The sequence below is a fragment of the Terrapene carolina genome, unplaced genomic scaffold, assembly GCF_002925995.2.
Source record: "Terrapene carolina triunguis isolate 2854851 unplaced genomic scaffold, T_m_triunguis-2.0 Scaffold142, whole genome shotgun sequence".
NCBI classification, from domain to species: domain Eukaryota; kingdom Metazoa; phylum Chordata; order Testudines; family Emydidae; genus Terrapene; species Terrapene triunguis.
In genome coordinates this window covers 2,664,968-2,679,893 of record NW_020664493.1, presented here as the reverse complement: position 1 = coordinate 2,679,893, position 14,926 = coordinate 2,664,968, and the positions used below count along the sequence as shown (strand labels likewise).

The 14,926-nt window shown below is 46.2% G+C and overlaps 1 protein-coding gene across 1 annotated transcript in view; it reads right to left on the bottom strand.

The window, feature by feature from the left end:
* Window positions 1-1,835, bottom strand: part of LOC112104762 (dehydrogenase/reductase SDR family member 12) — a 38,931-nt gene extending 37,096 nt beyond the window's left edge. Inside the window, exons 1-2 of the mRNA XM_024197283.3 lie at window positions 1,634-1,835; window positions 200-399 (exon numbers count right to left, since the gene is read on the bottom strand). Of these exons, the coding sequence (XP_024053051.3) occupies window positions 200-399; window positions 1,634-1,835 (402 nt within the window). The remainder of the gene's footprint in view (window positions 1-199; window positions 400-1,633) is intronic.
* Window positions 1,836-14,926: the final 13,091 nt, after the last annotated feature.

The following is a 14,926-nucleotide window of genomic DNA, read 5'->3' as shown; positions in this document are numbered from 1 at the left end:
CCCAGGCACGGGGCCGGGAGCGGGGCCCCAGTGTGGGGCCCCAGGCTCGGGGCCAGCGGCTGGGGAGCAGGGCCGGTGGCCAGAACCCAAGCCCCAGGCTGGGGAGTGGAGGCCTGCGTGCGGGCCCCCCGCATAAAACCTGGGGGTGCTGCAGCATCCTCCGCACCTCTAGTTTCCATGCCTATAAGGGAGCCCATACCCTCTTCTCCCAGCCCGCTTCTGATGCCACCCTCTCAAATGGTAACAAAAAGGCATCAGAGTCATCCAACAGGCCCATTTTGCATAGTCCCAAACCCTCCACAGGGTTATCACCCCAAACCAGGGGACTCACCAGCTTCTCCATGAGCTGTTGCTGCACCTGCGCCTGGCCCATAATTGCTGGCGGCTCTGTTGTTCTGCCTACAGGATAACAAGGACAGTCTCTCTTGTCACTGGGTCTGCTGAAACTCTTCGAGGGATTTCTGCAACTCCTTCTGCTGTTCCACTACCCAGCACATCTTCTCGTCAGCTCCCCTCTCCAGTCTCTCTCCTACTGGAGAGTGGAAGATCCTGGACAAAATCCCACTTGTCATAACGCAGGGTTCCTTCATCCTGGATTCTTACTGCAAACACTCCTCATGCACACCAGTGACAAGTTCAACACCATGTGCTTTATTTACAATGTGCTTTATAAATCTTTGTTCCCCACCGCACAAGACTTTTCCCCAAGTCTTTACCTATTACCAAAGTACTGGGGGAAGGGGGGAGGAGGAGCAGGGGAAGACAAATCTCACCTCTCTGAGATCTTGGGCTCCTCTAACCCTTCCTTCTAGCCTTCCCCCATCCTTACCAGAGGCAAATTAAGCTTTTGTGGGGCCCTGGACCAGAGCAAGTGGGGGCCCCTCCCCACCCCTGCTGCCTGCAGTCCCCCTGGCCTTCTCTGCACTCCTGCCGGGGAGCGGGCTCAGGGCATGGGGGCGTCCATTTTTCTGTGGCCCCCCAATTGGCCGTTGGCCCATTGTCTAATCCACCACTGCTCCTTACTATCTCTTCCTGGCTCTCTTTTAACTGTTTCCAGCTGACAAGCTGAATCACCTTAGTAATTGATTAATCACCTGGTACTTAATCCATCATCTCCTCAGTTTGGCCCATGTGGGGACTCAGATAAAGTGCACAGTGCGATGAGCCAGCCTTAGGCAACGCACAATCTGTCACAATCCATTTGACCATTTGAACTCTGCTTGCAGCCTAGGTAGATGAACTCATCAGCATTCTCCACAGTACTCAATCCCACCTGCACCGAGGATTCCTACAGCCCAGCTCTGAGGTTCTGGACCTTGGTCTTGTGCCATGAGATATTCCAACCCCATTGTGCAGGCAGCATCTTGGAGACGTTGGACGGCAGGGCTCAAAATCTCTGACTTGTCCACATGCGAGGCTGCATCATCGACATCATCTTAGTCTGTGAACACTTTTTGACCAAACTTGATTCCAATGTGTAGAGCAACAAGTCCTAATATCCAGTCAATGGGTCCACAGAATAGTGCCTGGATGAGAATACATCCCTGCCACAGACCTGAGTTGTGCAGAAACGTGGCAAAAGCCATGAATCAATGCACACTCTTGTTCCGGTACTGCTGTGAAGATCACGGACCAGATGCAGCAAAACAAAATGCAGCCTTGTCAGCCGAATCAAAAGCAGCTTTGAGGTTGATGTACACCACAGGAAGCAGGCAGTTAAATTCTTGATGAGGCTCAGCCAGAAGCCAGCGGGTAAGGACAGTGTTGATTGTTAACTGCCCTGCAATGAAACCTGATTGTTCTGAACGATGATGTCTGTTAAGGAGCGGCTGCATCCTACCATGCAGAATGCAAGGGAAGACCTTTCCAGGGACCAGTAGCAATGACGTATAGCAGGCGTACAGCAGGGGTTCTCAAACTGGGGGTCGCGAGGTTATTACATGGGGGGTCGCAAGCTGTCAGCCTCCACCCCAAACCCCTCTTTGCCTCCAGCATTTATAATGGTGTTAAATATATAAAAAAGTGTTTTTAATTTATAATGGGGGTTCACACTCAGAGGCTTGCTATTGAAAGGGGTCACCAGTACAAAAGTTTGAGAACTACTGGCGTATAGGATGTGAGAGAGGAACAGGAATCCTTTCCATGGGCTGCCAACCGATGTCTGAGCTGTGTCCCTGAGGTTACTAGAGACCGATGACTGACGTATCCCATGCAGGACTTTGACAAACACTCCCTTTGCCCATTGGATTAAGGGAGTGGGATAGAAGGATCTGCACAGTGGCGAATCCCCAGCCCTGCCCAGGATCTACTCCTCTTCCCCCAAACACAGGCTAAGACTCTGCCTCATACTGGGAGTGTGCAATCCTTGCACAGCTTCCCCAAAACCACGGCCATCCCTTGAGTAGTGGCATGCCTGGGTCTGATGCACAGGGAGCCCTCCAGGACCATGAAGAATGGCTCTAGAGCTGCCCTGTCATAGTGTCTTTCAAATTTTGAGCAGAAAGTTTTAAGCAACGTTTTAAAGGCCTTTCAACACAAAGGGAATTTCTAAAACATTGAATACTATAGAGGTGGCTGTGCTACAGCATATTTTAGCATGTTTCATACCATCTCTTGAGGGTAGAGATTTAATAGAGAGAGAGAGTCATAGTAGAGCTGAAATGAAATTGTATTTAATAAAAGATGTTTAAGAGCAGCCCCAAGGTAGTAGCGAGCTCTTTTACTATCGTTTTTGGAGTGGCAAAAGCCTCAGTATTAAGTACAAAACCAAAACCTGCTTCCTCGTTTAGTTCCCACAGTAGATCTGATGGCTTTTGTGATGCCCTGTTTCCCTGCATTCATTGAGTTATAAATGCTCCTGCCCCCATTAAGTCAATCAGAATTTTGCCATTGATTTCAATGGGAATCGGAGCAGGCTCTATGGGCCAAATTTTCAAAAAAGCTCAGCGCCCATAATTGGGACCAGACTTTCAAAAGAAGTGGCCTATGGGCTGAGCTCTGCAGCTGGGAATCAGTGTCACAATGGGAGCTGCTGGGTGCTGAGCACTTGAAAATCTGGCCCGAGGTAACTAGTCTTGTGCTCAATGGAGTCCGTGGGAGTCTGTCAGCAACTTGCGGGGAGGCGTTTACCACTTCTCTTTGCAAGAGCGGAGGCAGAGAATCTGGTACATGAGTAGAAGAGGCATGGCCAAGCTGTGGAGCCTTGTGAATAAGTCTGAACTGCTTATGATAGTGCAGGAAGAGACACATAGGCCAAACCACTTGACTCTTGAAACTCATGATGTGTTTTGAACAGCGAAACATTTTCTTTGTTTAGGGATTATACATCCGAGAGAATGATAAATCTGTCAGTGGCAACTGTCAGCATCATTGCTTTCCAGTGAATAGTCAGAATTTCCTCAGAACAAAGGCTCTTTGTTCATTAGGAATTCATGTGGTGGGTGCTGTCAATTTAGTCAGCCCCTCCTATGACAGCCTCCTCTCTTTCTTTTCTTTCAGTCATTCCAGCTGATACTGGAAACATGTAAAGAGACACAGGCAAGTCAAGTTTTGATAATCTAATCTTCCAAGAAATTTCTCTCATGGTGGGTGACAATCAAGCCACACTTTTCTTAGAATAGGATTTTGCTACATTTCTTCATCGGATATATGGGTTGGATCCAGTAAGATTTTGAGGGCTTTCATCTCCTGTTGACCTCTATGGGAGTTGAGGGCCTGGATCACCTCTCAAGATCGGGTGCTATCTCACGGTGAGAGTGCCTGCTACGACTCAATCCTGCTACGACTCAAGTCAATGGGATTTTTGCTACTTCTGTGCAAGTAGAATGAAACCCCTACTATTACAGCAGGAAGAGTGGAGATCTTCTTATAAACCCATCTCCTAATTGCATATACATTTTTGTATATACCTTTAGATAGTATAAAGTAGCCTTTATAAAGAATAAGCTGAGTAGTTGATTTTCATCTTGGAAAAATACATTTTTAGGCTATAAAGCCTCAATATTTTAATTCCTATTATTAAAAAATGATTTTGAATTCAGTAAATCAGACATCACGTCAAACACATGTTATATTGTCATATCAGTAATTAGTACTTTCCCCTCATTAGTATTTTTCTGTACTGATATTTCCTTTAGTTAGCTGCATTCCTCCCCACCCTACCTTTCTTCTTCCATAAAGAATTATCATATATTACAGAGGGGCCAATCAGTTTCCACTGATCTGCCTTCAGAGGGATCCCTCGGTGTATAGATCCTACTGCTCCCATGCAGAAAAGGGGGGCAGCTGTCTGTAGCAATGCCCCTGATTCCCATGAAGGGTGCTATGTGGATCTGGTGGTGTATGGAGGGGCAGGGAGCAGTAATGGTGGGCTGAAGGAGGAGTGAGCAGGTCAGTAATGTAGCGGGGAGGGGGACACATCCCCCCCCAATACACACACTTGTCATCAGGACAGAAAGAGAACATCATGACCCAAGCAATATGATTATTCTGCTAGACTTTATAGCCACTGGTGTTAGTTTTCCACGCTAGGGTTCTCATCCAAAGTCAAATGAACTCAATGAGAGTTGTTCCATTGACTTGACTGGGCTTTGGATCAGATCCTATAACAGGCATAATGACTGGCTTACTCAGAATTCGGTTATAGTTCATTATTATTTCTGAAGCTGTGGGGTTGAATATTGTGGCTTGAGCTTTACCACTTAGGCCCATATGTAGGGCAACATGCAGCCCTTAGTTTATATGGCTGCTATCACCCATGTGAAAATGACTAAAGAAATGCATTGCGGCTTCTGTTCATGAGCAATCCACATGCTGCGATGCTGGGCTTCAGATAACTACTTTAATTTAATCAGTGCAAGGCGATGAGTGAGACAAAAATGTTTATAAAAAGTTTTATTTCACCAACATTTGAGAAAAAACGAAACCCCAACAAGAAATAAAGCAGCTCTTTGTGTGGTGTGTTATAATTCTGAAATTAGTACAATTTACCAAATATTAATTTGAAATCCATGCAAATCATAAGGTGTCAATGCAGTGTGCAAAAACAGGCAGCACTAATATAAAAGATTGGGTCAGCAGCAGTACATTGCTTCCATTACTTCAGTAAGAAGGAGAACAGAGGTCTTGATTCTCTATTGTCTTGCACCTTGTGGACTCATTTAGGGCTCCATCTTGTGTGGGGCTGAGGCTAACCCCACAAAAGGAAATAGATGCTTAACTGCCACTTTATAGGAACATTACGAGTCTTAAGCCATGAGAATAAATGGTGTATTAATATCGGCACATTATTGACATAATCCATGCTTGTAGGCTGCTGGCCTGGCTCCCCAGTCCAGGAAAGAACCAGTGCCACACCAGAGTGTTTCAGGCCCTTTTTCTCAGGGCTTCATATATTCATGGCACCAACAACCTTCAGCAAAACCCCCAGTTAAACAGTTCAGCATAATTCCAACAGTTAAACCAGGTCTTTTCCCCTGACCCAGGGGCTTCCTTGGGAGAGTCTCCCTGCCCTTAGCAACTCTTCCCTAGTCCTCCCACAGGCCATCTGCCTGGGAGCCAACCTGCCACAGACACCAACTTTCTTGTTCTTGCTGCAGCTAAGCTCTCCAGCTTAGCTCCTTCAGCCTTTATAGGAATCCAGTGCTTATCAGGCAATGCCCTGATCTCTTGTAATCTACTAGACTCCAACCTGTTCTTAACCATGCTCTGCCTCAGAAATATGCTGGCTGGCCCCTAGATCCAAGAGTATGTCTACACTGCATCTGGAAGCAAGCATCCCAGGCCTGGTCCCCAGATTGATGCTTGTGCACTACAAATAGTGTCAGGTTTCAGAGGGGTAGCCGTGTTAGTCTGTATCAGCAAAACAACGAGGAGCCCTTGTGGCACCTTAGAGACTACCAAATTTATTTGGGCATAAGCTTTCATGGGCTAGAACCCACTTCATCAGATGCATGGAGTGAAAAATACAGTAGGCAGGTATAAATATACAGCACATGAAAAGATGGGAGTTGCCTTACCAAGTGGGGGGTCAGTGCTAACGAGGCCAATTCAATCATGGTGGATGTGGCCCATTCCCAACCATTGACAAGAAGGTGTGAGTATCAACAGAGGGAAAATTACTTTTGTAGTGACCCAGCAGTATTTCCACCACACCACTGAACAGCACACTAACCCACAGAAACTTTCCTACTAACACTACAAGAAGAAGGATTCTGCATGGACTCCTCCTGATGGTTGAAACAACAGACTGGACTTCTACATAGAGTGCTTCCGCCGACGTTCACAGGCTGAAATTGTGGAAAAGCAGCATTACTTGCCCCATAACCTCAGCCATGCAGAACACAATGCCATCCACAGCCTCAGAAACAACTCTGACATTATAATCAAAAAGGCTGAGAAAGGAGGTGCTGTAGTCATCATGAATAGGTCGGAGTATGAACGAGAGGCTGCTAGGCAATTCTCTGACACCACATTCTACAGGCCATTACCCTCTGATCCCACTGAGGATTACCAAAAGAAACTGCACCATCTGCTCAAGAAACTCCCTGAAGAAGCACAGGAACAAATCTACACAGACACACCCCTAGAGCCCCAACCAGGGGTATACTATCTGCTACCCAAGATCCATAAACCTGGGAATCCCGGATGCCCCATCATCTCAGGCATTGGCACCCTGACAGCAGGATTGTCTGGCTATGTGGACTCTCTTCTCAGGCCCTGCACTCCCAGCTATCTTTGAGACACCACTGTCTTCCTGAGGAAACTACAATACATTGGTGATCTTCCAGAAAACACCATCCTAACCACTATGGATGGAGAAGCTCTCTACACCAGCATTCCACACAAAGATGGACTACAAGCCATCAGGAACAGTATCCCCGATAATGTCACGGCAAACCTGGTGGCTGGGGTTTGTGACTTTGTCCTCACCCACAACTATTTCAGATTTGGGGACGATTTATACCCAGAGGTGAAAGTAAGCCGGTCCAGTTCGGTACGGCATATTGGCAAGAGTCGGTAGACAGCCGACCATACTGGCAGGGGGCAGCTTTCCCAGGCCGGCAATTTAAAAGGGTCCTGGGCTCTGGGCAGCAGCAGCCGGAGCCCCGGGCCCTTTACATCACTGCCAGAGCCCCGCTGCCAGAGCCTTGGGGTCACGGCGGCAGCCAGGAGCCCCGGGACTCTGGCAGCGATTTAAAGGGCCCGAGGTCCCAGCCGCTGCTACTGCAGTGGAGCCCCGGCCCTTTAAATTGGCGCCAGAGCCCCACTGCTGCAGCCCCAGGGTTGTGGCGGCAGCCGGGAGCCCCGGGGCTCTGGCAGTGATTTAAAGGACCTGGGGCTCCCGGCTGCCGCTACTGCAGTGGAGCCCCGGCCCAGGGGTCCCAGCTCCTGGCTGCTGCCGCCGCTACCGCTATCATGGGGCTCCAGCGGTGATTTAAAGGGCCCGGAGCTCCCAGCCACCGCTACCGCAGCTGGAGCCCCAAGTCCTTTAAAGTCCCTGCCTCTTCCAGTTGAGGCCCCACCCCCTGCTTAGGACCCTGGCCCTGCATACCGGTAAGTCCTTTAAGTTACTTTCACCCCTGTTTATACCTTCAAGACAGCGGCACTGCTATGGGTACCCGCATGGCCCCACAGTATGCCAACATTTTTATGGCTGACTTAGAACAACACTTCCTCAGCTCTCTTCCCCTAGCGCCCCTACTCTACTTGCACTACATTGATGACATCTTCATCATCTGGACGCATGGAAAAGAAGCCCTTGAGGAATTCCACCATGATTACAACAATTTCCATCCCACCATCAACCTCAGCCTGGACCAGTCCACACAAGAGATCCACTTCCTGGACACTACAGTGCAAATAAGTGATGGTCACATAAACACCACCTTATACAGGAAACCTACTGACTGCTATACTTACCTACATGCCTCCAGCTTTCATCCAGACCACATCACACAATCAATGGTCTACAGCCAAGCCCTAAGATACAACCGCATTTGCTCCAATCCCTCAGACAGAGACAAACACCTATAGGATCTCTATCAAGTGTTCTTAAAACTACAGTACCCACCTGGGGAAGTGAAGAAACAGATTGACAGAGCCAGAAGGGTACCCAGAAGTCACCTACTACAGGACAGGCCCAACAAAGAAAGTAACAGAACGCCACTAGCCATCACCTACAGGCCCCAACTAAAACCTCTCCAGCGCATCATCAAGGATCTACAACCTATCCTGAAGGACGATCCCTCACTCTCAAAGACCTTGGGAGACAGGCCAGTCCTCACTTACAGACAGCCTCCAACCTGAAGCAAATACTCACCAGCAACTACACACCACACAACAGAAACACTAACTCAGGAACCAATCCCTGCAACAAACCCTGTTGCCAACTCTGTCCGCATATCTATTCAAGGGACATTGTCATAGGAGCTAACCACATCAGCCACACCCTCAGGGGCGCATTCACCTGCAAATCTACCAATGTGATATATGCCATCATGTGCCAGCAATGCCCCTCTGCCATGTACATTGGCCAAACCGGACAGTCTCTACGCAAAAGAATAAGTGGACTCAAATCAGACATCAAGAATTGTAACATTTAAAAACCAGTAGGAGAGCATTTCAATCTCCCTGGACACTCAATAACAGACTTAAAAGTGGCCATTCTTCAACAAAAAAAACTTCAAAAACGGACTTCAATAAGAAATTGCAGAACTGGAATTAATTTGCAAACTTGACACCATCAAATTAGGCCTGAATAAAGACTGGGAGTGGCTGGGTCACTACAAAAAGTAATTTTCCCTCTGTTGATACTCACACCTTCTTGTCAACTGTTGGGAATGGGCCACATCCACCCTGATTGAATTGGCCTCGTTAACACTGACCCCCAACTTGGTAAGGCAACTCCCACCTTTTCATGTGCTGTATATTTATACCTGCCTACTGTATTTTTCACTCCGTGCATCTGATGAAGTGGGTTCTAGCCCATGAAAGCTTATGACAAATAAATTTGTTAGTCTCTAAGGTGCCACAAGGACTCCTTGTTGTTTTTTTTAAAAATAGTGTGTAAACATTGTGGCTTATGACAGAGCTTGGGCGCTCAAGACTGGGGGTGGGGGAGGGCTTGCGAGTCCGAGCTCCAGAGCGTGAGCTATTTTTAGCATGCTAGTGCGAGCCGCGCTAGTGTGAGTCTGTGGCCCTGGGATGGGAGGCTTGCCCCCAGATGCAGTATAGGGGCAGCCCATCCTGTTACAATGTGCTATTCAGCGCCTAAATGATGGTGTGTTGTGGTAGAATGGCTACCTCAGCATGCTTGGGGTAATTGCATCAGCACCCGTAGGACTAAAAATATTTTATGGAAAATCTATTTTAGAAATGTTTTTGAAAATTGTATTGGTTCTATTTTGTATCTCTTTGCCTGTAAAGCCAAGGTATTTGGAACATGAATCCAACTGTTCACACATCAGAGGGAGAGGAAAATGATAATTAATACATTTCAGACAGCTCTGGAAATAACTTAAAATTGTTTTTCTAAATCTACTAATAATGTGATTTTTAAGTCTGATATCTTAAGACCTTTAAGGTTTGGGGATCAAGTGCTGTGTGTTGCACTGGAAATCTCCTAATTTCCCTTTTCCATGGTATAAAGCTCCTGTTTCAAACCTTGAAGGGGTAACATAATGCCAGAACTCAAATTTGCTACAGGACTGAATTATGTCCATTGTTCATCTCTTCGTGGGGGTGCAAGAAGGGTGGGATTCCACATGTGGGGGGAAATAAGGAAACATTTATCTGGCAGATTGTTTTACTGCTGTTTGAAGCTGCTGCACAGGGCTCTGGAATGTTAGGCGTAGTACCAATGAAGGTGATTAGTGGGCAGAGTGAAGGTGAGGTGGTCAACAGTGTGTGATAAATGTAATTTACCACATGGATATCACCAGGGTGTGTGTGTGTGTGTGTGTATTTCTATAATACACAGTACTATGAATACTAATATCGTACAGGATATCTAGCCCATGGAAATCATGGATATTTTTCCTTTAAAAGCTACATTTATTTCTCAAGAAGAGAAGATGATTTAAGAAGCACAATTGGAACTGATTTCCTCTACCGCAATCATAATGCTGGCTGGTTCAAAAGAATTAGCCTAATAGTTTTTTGTTTCATTTCAAGAAGAAATTACAAATAAAGAGGGACATGGCTGATTTTCAAACTACTGTAATTTTATCCCTTAAATTACAAAATATTCAAAATGTTAACAAAAGGTATATTTTGTATGTTCAGTGATTCAGCTTTGGGTTGCAAACTTGACAGCTGTTATAAACTAAGCAGGGTTAGGCCTTGCTAATGCTTGACTGGGAGACCACCTGGGACAACCCAAGATGCTGAAGGAAAGGCTGTTGGTGATTGTGCATGTTTAAATCTGAGTCAGTACTGGACCAGTGCCCTAGCACAGCTTTGGAGGTGTTCATGTGCAAACCTTGCATCGCGTGCATTCATTTATTTCTGGATCAGATGCGTACAAACCACTATCAAATCAGAATTCTCATCTCGTAATGATGATAGTGTTCACACTTGCTCTGCATCACCTGTGCTGAGTGTAAAACATTACCTGTCTGATTTCGGAGCATTTTACATTCACTCTACAAAGGTGTAAAATGACCACAAAAGGTTCCAGTTGCTAAAGAATCAGGCCCAAAGTGAAAGACAGTTGAGAACCAATCCTACTGTCTTTTGAATGAGATTTCATAACTTGTGGCCATTAAAGATCCTAGGAAACTTTTTGTGAGTGTGGGAACTGTTAGCGCTGGAGTCTTCTGTCTTATGAATGTAGTCTGGGCAACGATCTTCTGCCTTTTAAAATTCCCAATGCAGTGACAATTGAATATGATTTTTTTCTTCACTTTGTGTCCTAAGATTTTGTGTAATGTTGTTGTGCACTGTTAATCAGCTGCTGTGTTTGACTCAGAGGTGATTGCACTTCAGTAGTGGGTGAAGGGATTCCTGCTTAGGTAAAATTTGTAAAGCACTTTGGGATCTTGATGAATGAAAGGTGCTATACACGTAAGATGAAATTATTCAGACAGGTTGAACTGAGTTTTACGGAACAGATCTGTCTGCAACAAGAAGACTTTTTATCAATACATTAGAAGCAAGAGGAAGACCAAAGACAGGGTAGGCCCACTGCTCAGTGAAGAGGGAGAAACAGAAACAGGAAACTTGGAAATGGCAGAGATGCTTAATGACTTCTTTGTTTCGGTCTTCACTGAGAAGTCTGAAGGAATGCCTAACATAGTGAATGCTAATGGAAAGGGGGTAGGTTTAGCAGATAAAATAAAAAAAGAACAAGTTAAAAATCACTTAGAAAAGTTAGATGCCTGCAAGTCACCAGGGCCTGATGAAATGCATCCTAGAATACTCAAGGAGCTAATAGAGGAGGTATCTGAGCCTCTAGCTATTATCTTTGGATAATCATGGGAGGCGGGAGAGATTCCAGAAGACTGGAAAAGGGCAAATATAGTGCCCATCTATAAAACGGGAAATAAAAACAATCCAGGAAACTACAGACCAGTTAGTTTAACTTCTGTGCCAGGGAAGATAATGGAGCAAGTAATTAAGGAAATCATTTGCAAACACTTGGAAGGTGGTAAGGTGATAGGGAATAGCCAGCATGGATTTGTAAATCGTGTCAAACCAATCTGATAGCTTTTTTTGATAGGATAACGAGTCTTGTGGATAAGGGAGAAGCTGTGGATGTGGTATACCTAGACTTTAGTAAGGCATTTGACATGGTCTTGCATGATATTCTTATCGATAAACTAGGCAAATACAATTTAGATGGGGCTACTATAAGGTGGGTGCATAACTGGCTGGATAACCGTGCTCGGAGAGTTGTTATTAATGGTTCCCAATCCTGCTGGAAAGGCATAACAAGTGGGGTTCCGCAGGGGTCTGTTTTGGGACCGGCTCTGTTCAATATCTTCATTAACGACTTAGATATTGGCATAGAAAGTACGCTTATTAAGTTTGTGGATGATACCAAACTGGGAGGGATTGCAACTGCTTTGGAGGACAGGGTCATAATTCAAAATGATCTGGACAAATTGGAGAAATGGTCTGAGGTAAACAGGATGAAGTTTAACAAAGACAAATGCAAAGTGCTCCACTTAGGAAGGAAAAATCAGTTTCACACATACAGAATGGGAAGAGACTGTCTATGAAGGAGTACGGCAGAAAGGGATCTAGGGGTTATAGTGGACCACAAGCTAAATATGAGTCAACAGTGTGATGCTGTTGCAAAAAAAGCAAACGCGATTCTGGGATGAATTAACAGGTGTGTTGTGAGCAAGACACGAGAAGTCATTCTTCCGCTCTACTCTGCGCTGGTTAGGCCTCAGCTGGAGTATTGTGTCCAGTTCTGGGCACCGCATTTCAAGAAAGATGTGGAGAAATTGGAGAAGGTCCAGAGAAGAGCAACAAGAATGATTAAAGGTCTTGAGAACATGACCTATGAAGGAAAGCTGAAAGAATTGGGTTTGTTTAGTTTGGAAAAGAGAAGACTGAGAGGGGACATGATAGCAGTTTTCAGGTATCTAAAAGGGTGTCATAAGGAAGAGGGAGAAAACTTGTTCACCTTAGCCTCTAAGGATAGAACAAGAAGCAATGTGCTTAAACTGCAGCAAGGGAGGTCTAGGTTGGACATTAGGAAAAAGTTCCTAACTGTCAGGGTGGTTAAACACTGGAATAAATTGCCTAGGGAGGTTGTGGAATCTCCATCTCTGGAGATATTTAAGAATAGGTTAGATAAATGTCTATCAGGGATGGTCTAGACAGTATTTGGTCCTGCCGTGAGGGCAGGGACTGGACTCGATGACCTCTCGAGGTCCCTTCCAGTCCTAGAATCTATGAATCTATGAATCCAAGGGCCAAAACTATGAGTCAGTGGAGGCAATTCTAGCATTCCATCAGTAGCAAGAATGAAGCCTAGGTGATGTAAAATGCCTCCAGAGAGACTGTGGAGAGTGTGGTGAGAAGCAAGTCTTGATACACTTTCGGAAAAGTGTGGCTCATGCTCCTCTGCTGGTGCTCTCTTAGGTGCATGGAACAGGGGAAGGGATTCCAGGGCCACACCTCTCCACATACAGACATGCACCCTTTGAGACAATAAGTGCTGCCAGCAGTGTTAGGTGTCCCTATTCCCTGCACTCCTGAGCATAGTCAGTCAAATTATAGCTTCTTTCGAGTGGCTGCTTAAGGGCTGGAGAATTTTACAGTTGATCCTAACCTTAGCTCTGACTTGATGGAATAAACCACACCATCAGGGAGAGAGCAGCCTCTCTAATAACTCACTACCCGGCCACTTAGTAGATAATTGCACCTCTTGTCCCACTTCCTATTTAAAATCAAACTCTGTGGAATGACTTGTGATCATTTTCTAACATGCACTTCTTTGTGCCATGGACTGAGTTATAATCAATAAGGACCCAATTGTGCCCCAAGACACATATGCAACTGCCACTGACTTTATTAGGAGTTGTGTGTTCATGGCTGAAGGCAGAACTGTTGCCTAAAACTCAGGGCCGGTGCAACCATTTAGGCGACCTAGGCGGTCGCCTAGGGCACTAGAATTTGGGGGGCGCCATTTTCTTCGGCAGTGACCACGGTGGCGGGATCTTCAGCCGCCCCGGTCCCCGCCAGCATTTAGGCGGAGGGTGCTGGGGCAGTGGAGCGCGGGGAGGGCCGCCTGCAGCAAGGGGGGGGGGGGGGCGGCACGCAGGGGAACTCCCCGCCCCAGCTCACCCCTGCCCCGCCTCCTTCCCGAGCATGCCGTGGCTGCTTCACTTCTCCCGCCTCCCAGGCTTGTGGTGCCTAAGCTGGTTGGCGCCGCAAGCCTGGGAGGTGGGAGAAGTGTTTTTTTTTTTTTTTTTTTTTTTTTTTTTTTTTTTTTTTTTTTTTTTGGTGCCTCAGGGTGGGGGGTGGGGAGCTGCCGCAGGGGGGCGCCTCAGGGTGGGGGGGAGGGGGAGCTGCCGTGGGGGGCGGGGCGCCTCAGGGCAGGGGCTAGGGGACGGGGGGGGGTGCAAGGTGGAAGTTTCGCCTAGGGTGCGAAACATTCTTCCACTGGCCCTGCTAAAACTTTAAGCAAAGCTCAGCCTTGGGCGCACAAATGAATGGCCAGACAGATCAGATTAAGCTATGGGGTACTTCAAAGGTTGAAGTGCAAACAGAGGTTCATTTACAAACACCTAATTTTGCACTATTTCTGTGTGGTACAAGGGGAGGTTATTGGTTGCATGGTATTTAATAAAAAGAACATCCAAAATGCATGTCCACATTCTGTTATCTTGGTGCTGTTGAATGCCTGCATGTCTGAGCACAGGTGTCAAATCTAGGCAGAGAGAATACTCTGCTTTGATCATCTAAGCTAACTGTGTAAGAGCAAAAGCAGAAGGAGCACTTCACATGCATTAATCAACAGAAAAACAGCATCTACCAGGACCAATAATAAGTTATTTTCATTATACACCACAGCACAATTGCCTCCATGCATGCTGGTGCTTCTAAAGCGGATACTTCTGCTATCATCACATCCATCCACTAAGTAAAGATTTACACATGTACATCATTAAGGGGAACAAATCAAAAGGACCCCCTGAAATCACAACCAATGCACTGCCAAAGTAAACACGTTCATCTGTAATACTGATATCATGCCCCACCTCATTCTGAAATTGTCACATACCAAAAATATGAAAATAGTCAATTTCCCTATGGACTTCATCAGGGGGGCTTTAAAGCACTCTTTGTTCTACCTAGGTGCTATTAAATTATATTGTACAAATAGAGAGAGAAAGTAAAGTTGCCCCACGTAGCCTTTGCTTTCCCTTTTTTCCCCAGAAGGGAAGGATGATCTTGTGGTTGAGGCACT